Source organism: Pterocles gutturalis, unplaced genomic scaffold (genome assembly GCF_000699245.1).
Source record: "Pterocles gutturalis isolate BGI_N339 unplaced genomic scaffold, ASM69924v1 scaffold8589, whole genome shotgun sequence".
In the NCBI taxonomy this organism is placed as follows: Eukaryota; Metazoa; Chordata; class Aves; order Pterocliformes; family Pteroclidae; genus Pterocles; species Pterocles gutturalis.
In genome coordinates, this window is record NW_010133169.1 from 39,121 (window position 1) to 47,227 (window position 8,107).

At 47.9% G+C, this 8,107-nt stretch overlaps 1 protein-coding gene across 1 annotated transcript in view; it reads right to left on the minus strand.

Moving 5' to 3' along the window:
* Positions 1-3,283: 3,283 nt before the first annotated feature.
* Positions 3,284-8,107, minus strand: part of SGPP2 (sphingosine-1-phosphate phosphatase 2) — a gene marked incomplete at its 5' end in the record, with an annotated part of 9,012 nt that continues 4,188 nt past the window's right edge. Inside the window, one exon of the mRNA XM_010081127.1 lies at positions 3,284-3,829. Coding sequence (XP_010079429.1) covers positions 3,284-3,829 — 546 coding nt within the window. The remainder of the gene's footprint in view (positions 3,830-8,107) is intronic.

Here is an 8,107-nt window from a genome sequence, read left to right on the forward strand (position 1 = left end):
GCTGCAGCCGTAGCTGGAAGTTGTCTCCTACCCCATCCGTATCAAGAGCAGCATTTTACTTTAAAAAAATGAGTGTACATACTCAAGAGGATGCAGCTGATGCCCCTGTGTTACCGAGCACATAGCACGACCACCAAACCAGCCACAAAACCTCATTTTCTACCATCACACGGGAGATGTGGAGGCATCTGAACTGCAGGGATGAAGAGGTGGGAGCGCATCCAAAGGCAGCAAAGACACACACAGGTTTGCAGGAGGACCTGGTGCTTCAGGTTAATGAAATACAGAAAGGGTGACATGCCTTACCTTGTTAGAGGATTTGTCTCTTCAGGCTTGGCCCTGCAAGAACCGCTGTTGTCCTGAGAACATCCCAGGAGCACAGCCTCAGCACAAAGCCCAGCTGAAAGCCCTGCCTGTGCCCAGCAGCACAGAGATGCTGCAGCAATCGGGGCTCACCCCTGTCAGCTGTGGGCACTTGGGGGTCCGTGGGCACACCGCTCCCAGGCAGGACATGGTGCTGAGGGGAGGACACAGCCCTATCCAGTTCCAAATAGGCATCTTGACAACAAAACCTCACTAGGCTCCTCAATGAACACAAAATATTCTGTGGTTTATGGGCTGTCATGCTATAATTGCATCTATTAATTTAAAATCAAATTTAGCTTCCAATTAACTGTTTGGTCTATTAGAGGTGGATAGTGCAGGTGAAGGAGATTCCAGGTGCCCAAGAGTCCCCCATCACTAATGACACAGCAGCTCACACATTGCCGTTTGCAAAGGACATAAAAAAGAGCTGGGAGTAGATCAGTAGTATATTTTTTTAATGTTTTTTTAAAAAGCAGGGTGTTACTGCTGAGCCTGGAGGGGCCAAAGCGGGCAGTGAGGCTGCGCAGGAGAAGGGGGGGCTGCAAGCCGGCCAGCTGGGGAGGAGAGCTGGGGGGCTGCCTTTGGGAAGCTTTTTAAACTGCAACTCATTGCCCTTATAGCAATCATTTACAAGTAGCAACAGAGAGAACAAAATGAAGAGAGAAACATCAGATTTTGCAAAATATGTGTATTTTAAAATTTGAACCAAGTACAGTTTGCATGTATTGCGGGAATCCCATGCAGGTAAATGCTATAAAAGGTAAAAATACTTCTGCACATACTTTATAAATCCAAGCATTTATATATAATTTATAAAATCTTCATAGCACAAAATAGATGTGATTCAGAACAGAAATTTTACACATAAAACTGCAGGAACATCCCTGTCAAACCATGCCTTTCTTGGGACAAACTGCTTCCACCCCACAGCTTGAACATGCAGCTTGCTCTCAAGTTTTTTACAAATTTTGCTCCCATCCACTGTGATGTGGCACCTGCATAGGGCTTCAGCTCTGCCATGAAGCTGTACATCATAAGCACTCTTAACAGAGGGTGTTTTAAAGCCTGATGGCAGCACTTCAGTGGTGTGTGGGAAGGAGGGCGACCGAGGACAGGACCCTGCGGCTTTGGTGGCCCCAGTCCTGCGCTCACCAAAGCGTGCGTGTGAGCGGGCACGTGCCCTGCTGAAAGGCTTGCTGAAGCCGTTCGCGTGCACATGTAAAGTCCACACTGCCTAATTTAAAACGGTTTATCCACAGCCTGGGCAAACCTAAAAATGGTTAAAATTTCTGCTTGTGTTTCTTCTGGAGACTATCAACTTGGTTTTAAAATCGCATGGCTTTCATGTGCGTGCCTCCTGCTCCTCAGACAAAACTCCCAGCTACATTTTTGGAATTTATCCAAGTGGTCAATTGATGGCAAAGCACCTCCTTTACAGTCTTCAGGTAGATTTTTCGTGCAGCCAAGAAGGCAAGTGTGCGTGGTTAAAAAGCTGGCTTTCACTGTACATTCTGCCAGGGAAAGGCACGGGGCCATGCTTGAAGCTCTGTGATCATAGCGTGTTATATTTTTCTAGCCAAGCGGACCACATTCACAGCCATATTTCTCAACAGCTCATTGGTCCAACAGCTGATATATATTTTTAAAATAAGCAGCCTGAGTTATAGCAACGACCCTCCTATGGACACTCCTCAACTGCTATCTACAAGTGTATACATGGTATTGCAAGACGCATGGAAGACCAACAGTAATGCTGTGCAGCACCAGAAAATGATGGTGTCCTGTCATCGCCACACATTGCAGTCACTGGAGTCACCACTCAGCTCCTTCCACAGCGTGGTTTAAGGACACTACTTGTCACCCCTGCATGATTGGAAGGACTTTGTCCCATCCCCTAGCCAGGTGAACAGTTTGGACACAAGCCTCACTACTGTGGTAACAACTCCGCTCGGTTGTATGTAGGCAAAGGACCCTTTAAGTGGAGGCTTGCTTATTAAAATCCAAGATAAACTTGTTGCAAATCATTTAAAATGTTTTGTGTTGAGTTTTTCTTTCTTCTGGTTTACTTTTTGGTTTTGGGCTGGGTTTTCTGTGAGGGATTGCAGTGGGTAAAACCATACACACAGAACTACCCAGGTCTGGCAGTGCCGTCAGAGGACAGTATGACAAGTGACAGGTACAACAGTGATCAGATTTCTTCAGGGAAGTGCTCAGCCGTACCCAAGCATGGCTGTCTCCCACCTCTGCCAACAGTGGTTGCTGAAGAGACCTGCCATCTTGGCCAGCAGGACCCTGCCACCGAAGCCCAGCAGCGGGAAGGTGCCAGCACTTGGAGTGCCTCCACCTCCCTTCACCTCCACCTTGCCTCTCCTCCTTCAGCCACTCTTCCTTTGTCCCCAGTCCCCAGGGGACAGTGGAGCACAGAGCTCTGCACGCCCCAAGGATGGCACCTCACTCTTGGCTGGTTGCCTCCTCCCACAGCCCACCAGCCGCTCACTCCCCCCTGCCCTCCTGGGCTTGCTCTCCCTCTTTGGCAGGAGCAGCGCCACGGCCAGGCAGGCGTTTTCGCAGCCCCCGGAGGGGGCATCCCACAGGCACAGCCACACTTCCCAGCACCCCAACCCCACGGCACCCCAGCCGCTGCTGCCACTCTGGCAGGGATTTTGGCTTTGTACTCTGTGCTTGTCATCTTTAGTCGTCTGGGTGTGGGGTCTCTAATTATGGGACACGGTGGGGTCAGCAATTCCTAACCCACAGTGGTTTGTGTACAGCCATTCCCGTGACTCTTTTAAATCGGGTATTTTAGGCTAGTGAGAAAGGCACAAAACGCTTTTTGGTGAAGTTACCAGCCTTGATGGACTCATGGCATCTCTGAAATGGTGGTGTTATACATGGCTATGTCAGGAAGGTGCTGCGCTCACATCAGTCCTAGCAGCTCATGCAGCAGCGGCACAAGCACGGTAGCAGTGAAGCCAACCGAGGAGTACGTTATAAATTTATATGGCACTTCCACCTCCAGTCGTCTTCGGGCTTCCAGGTCGCGCATGGGAAACTTGTACCAGTAACACAGCATGCCGAGGACAACGCTCTTCATGAGCCAGCGCGTCAGTAGAAGAACAAGGATCCCTACAAAGAACCTGGCTAGCCCGACCACCACTATTTTACCAGTGATCAGAGGAAATCCAAGCTGAAAATTTTTGCTGGTGTAGGCTGGTGCAGTATACTGGTTATTTAACCAAAATCCCACAGTTGCTCCAGCTCCTGCTCCTAAGATAGTTGTGGTGTCTCCCCTGGTAGGGCTGTAATAGTCCAGTTTGGGGTAGTTGTAACATAGGACAAGAGGCACAACTATGGAAAGCACTGGGCAGAAGGGACTGGTTAACAGCAAGTGATCGATCACGTCCCACGCAGGGTACAAGAGCACAAGCAGCACAGCAGAAATCAGCGCTCCACCGATCACATCCTAAAAAGAGATCAGGTTTAAAAGCTTTGTGAGACCTGGAAGGCAGAACAGAAATTCTCAGGTGATGACTAAAGACCACTATCTGCATTCATGAGCACACAGCAGCAGAGGAACACCCCAAATTCACAGCAATGGCACTGTCCACACACAGCGACAACCCGAAGCCTGTGCTAAACAAAATGTGACAATCTATGAACCCAACCTTAGCCTTGTACGTGCGAATATACTTACTGACTCACATTTTCCCCTGAACGAGTGACATTCTTCCTCTCACCTGCTTTCACGTTTTAAGGACACTCTCCACCTACAACCTCGGTGGAAAAGGCACAGCTCCATCTCAGGGGCGATATCACAGTAAGCTGCCTTCATACAAACCCTTCCTCTCCCATAACCCTACAAGTAATTTCATTGTATCAGTAGGATTATCACCTCCTTGCTTTGCCTAAATGGGAGGCTGCTGTCCGTTGTCAGAGACAATCCAGGAACACAGGCTCTGGGGGAGAAGAGCACAGAGCTGGGGGACATGGTGTGTGTGCCCTGATCCCCGCCGACCGCGGCGAGAGGTAGGCACCCCCGGGCAGGAGTACATCAAGGGGAAGTTTGTTGCCCAAGCCTCTGAAATCCGGCTTGCAGTTAAGCGCCAGAGGCAAGCACATAGTTAAAACCTAATTTATTAACAGAGGCAAATCAGGTGTTTTGAGAACTTGATTGCTGTCTACCGCAAGGCTGGGAAGGGAGGTAAGAGGTAACCTCTGACAAAAGCCGTCTGCATGAGAGCAGCCAGATAAAAAGCAACACAACAAGCAATATAAAAAGCGATATAACAAGTTTCCCTGTGCTGCTCTCCCAACGTCGCTCAGGAGGCAGCAGAATTTGTATTCTGACCATGAAACAACCTGCAAAAGCTGGAGCTAATCACAGACAGAAATGTCCTGTTCTCAAGATTGAATCTTTTTCACCAAGTCGTGACAGTTGACTGCAACCGTGCTTGGCCACAGTCTGAAATGAATTATTTATGAGAACTGCATTTATAGTTAGGTAGCTTAGGTAGTTTTTCACAACAGAAATAATTAATGACTTTCTGGTATAACTCTAGTACAGCTGAACTTTAGCTGTTTACAACTTCCAGGCAATAGATTCACAGGACATTTGGTTTTAAGCAACTCCCAGAGCCATTTTGCATATTCCTAATACCAATTTCTACATATATTTATTCCCTCATCCATGACATGAGGATAGCCATGGAAACACACCAAGTTGTTCACAGATGTCTAATATGTGAAATACCATTAGTTGTCAATATTTCACAACAGCAACATAACCCATCTTTTGATAGCAATTTTTAGATTATAACTTTACACACAAAGGCATGCTTTGGCCCAATACTGAGTAACTGCATCAACACGGAAGAGCTGGGGGTTGCTCCCAGCACTGATGCTCAGAAATCCCATCACCCCTGTGTGCCTCCATTTCCCACTCCACTGTTTGTCCACCTCATATCAGAAGACAAAGTCCTGACATCTCAATATCCCCTCCATGTGTGATTAAGGCATGAAACTCAAAAGCTGTTCATGTGCTTTTCTGTTCCAATTAAAGATACAAATGCTTTGCTCTGATTTACCCAGCTGACTCCAGCAGCTCCCAGCCGAGGCGCAGACAGCCTCTATTTATGGACCTTATTAAAGTTTTCTAAATTGTATTACCCTCCCGTTCAGCCCCAGTACAGTAACACAGCTCCTGTAGTTTCCAGGCAGGACCCAGGTAACCAGCTCTGCTCCCGATGAATGGCTTACACCCGTGCTCTCCAGAGTGGGTGTGCAAGGCAACCCCTTAGGCTCTGGGAAGAAAACACTTTCTGCACCACTAATAAGAAAATTAAAAAGATATATATTTTTAAAGTAGTGCTTATTTCATCCTTGTCTCATCCTTTTTTAATTCATATTTTTGTGTATGTTTTATAATATACGTATCAGTACAGCAGTACATGTATATAATTCATAAGTCATTATACATACGTTGGGGTTGCGTGCTCAAAAATTTTTTACTGACGGGGTGCACAATCAAAAAAGTGTGGAGGCAAGTGGTTTATTCTGGTTTTTTCCTCTATCCACCAATATATGGGCTTCTCATTGTGTAGACTCCTTACTCGAAGCTGCTGGAGAGCACGGGACATACCCAGCCGTGGCCGTTAGCAGTGACTCCCTCCGGCTCTGGTACACACGGGCAGAGGTTTGATTTTCTGAACACCCAGAAGAGGTGGGTGAGTTCAAGATCAACACTTTACAAAGATATATAGCTGTGCAGAATTAATGGTTTTCCCCCCTCGCCTGTTACTCTGAGGAGAAGACAGGAAGAGAAGGGATCACTCTGGTTTCTGTGAGAAAAACTGCTTTTCTGGACTCTCCCTGCTGTACACCCAGGAGCGGGACCTCAGCTTTTCCCGGGGCTGAGATGCTGTTAGCACTCCCAGGAAGCACATTCTTGCCCATCTGCTGTGTAAACAGATTAGCCAAACCCACAATTATACAGGAATTTTTAAATGAGGACAGGCACGAATTTTGCTCAAGCTGCAGCACTATTGGCAAAGCTTAAAACCTCCCGTTTCCCTGCTGGGATGCTCCAGCTCCCTGGGCACAGACAAGTCCTCCACCAGCTCCATCCGTTCCCAAAAGCCACCCGCCACCACACATCTCACCCCACTCCCCCAGCCGCCCCGCAGCCACGGGCCGGGTTGCACACCAGGGAGGCCTCACTCCTCTTGATCAGGACTAGAAAGCTGGTGTTTTGCTTTGCTGCCTAAAGAACAGGCCAGGATTGGGTTTCTAATGCTGCAAGCCCTGGAAGTCATTTCCCTCTGCTAAGGCTACGTGAAGAAAAACAACCGAGGAAACATCCTGGTGTGGGCGATGCCGGGGATGCAGGGCCATGGGTACTGGCACCACCTCAGCCATGCTCGTGCTGGGCTGGTTTTTTTTTTTTTTTGTTTCACAAAGTCTTAGAGCATGATTAGTTTTAGGCTTGCAAAAGGCAAGACTGTTCTATGCTCTTCCCATTGGAACTATGGTTGGAAATGTGAACACTCACATAGGGCCCCCAGAACATCCAACCAGCACCCCAAGCATGGTGGCACTCCAGCATCTTCCCAGATATTCCCAGTCAAGGCAGAAATGACACTGTTCCTATTCTGTCTTGTATTGCCCAAATTCCCTTCATGCTTTCTTTGCCAGTGGGGGCCTGGGCAGAATCTCTATTTGCTTTCCACTCCTGAAGGTCACTGTGCTTCATCCCACGAGGACTGTACTGCCATGGTGTGTAAAGTGATGCCAACATGTTGTTTGTATATCAGCTTTAAAATATTTAAGATCATTTCAGGATTAATGGTGGTGTTAAGAACCCCAAGATACAGCCCAGCAGAGGACACAAATGACAACAAACCCCAGTCCTAGTGTCTCCAATTGGTTTTTGTTCCTTAAAAATAACTCCTAAAATGTTACAGGTTCTCTGCTTCAAAATGTATCCAAATTTTTGCTTTGCCCTTTCCAGGTAACTCCAGATTCCCTCTTCTCCAGTTCCACAGACTCCATCATTTAAGACCTAAAAGGAAGGGCCCTGCCTGTCCCCTGCTTCTCTACAAACACGGGGTATTCTTGTGTTACAGGGGTGAAGGTAAGGCTGTAATTAAATTCCCTCCCAGCAGTGCAAGTGCATTGCTCCATCCCTTTCTCTGGTGGGGTGATGCTCTCCTGGTCACAGCCCAGGAGCGGGTGTTTGTTGCCCTTTCCCTAGGCATAGCGTTCGTTCCGATACAGTGATAACGATGCAGATGGCTCTCACACAGGCGCAGTGCATCTCCAGAAGGTCTTAAATTGTAACATCTCTTCTACTGACATGACTGTGCTTTTTGAGGCTGCTCCTGATCCAAAAGCGCTGCCAGCAATGCTGAAATACAGTCTGATTTTTAGACCTGAGACTACAGATGAGCCCCTGCACCAGAGCAACCACCTCGCCACTCCTTCTCTGGTTCCTCAGTGGGAAAAATATTTTACCCATTCATTTGCTTTACTAAAATATTATGATCGCTTAATACATAATTATATCCTGTTGGGATTCATTTTCTATTAAGACCTCAGTTAAAAATCCATTAGACAGAGGCCAGTGGCTCAGCTGAGCGCCTGCTGTGCCCCAGCCCCGCAGTATCCTGGGTCCCCAGGCAGCGTGTGGGCAGAGAGCAGCCGCCCCGGCATCTTGGGGTGGGAGCCAGCCCTTCATGTGCGGCAA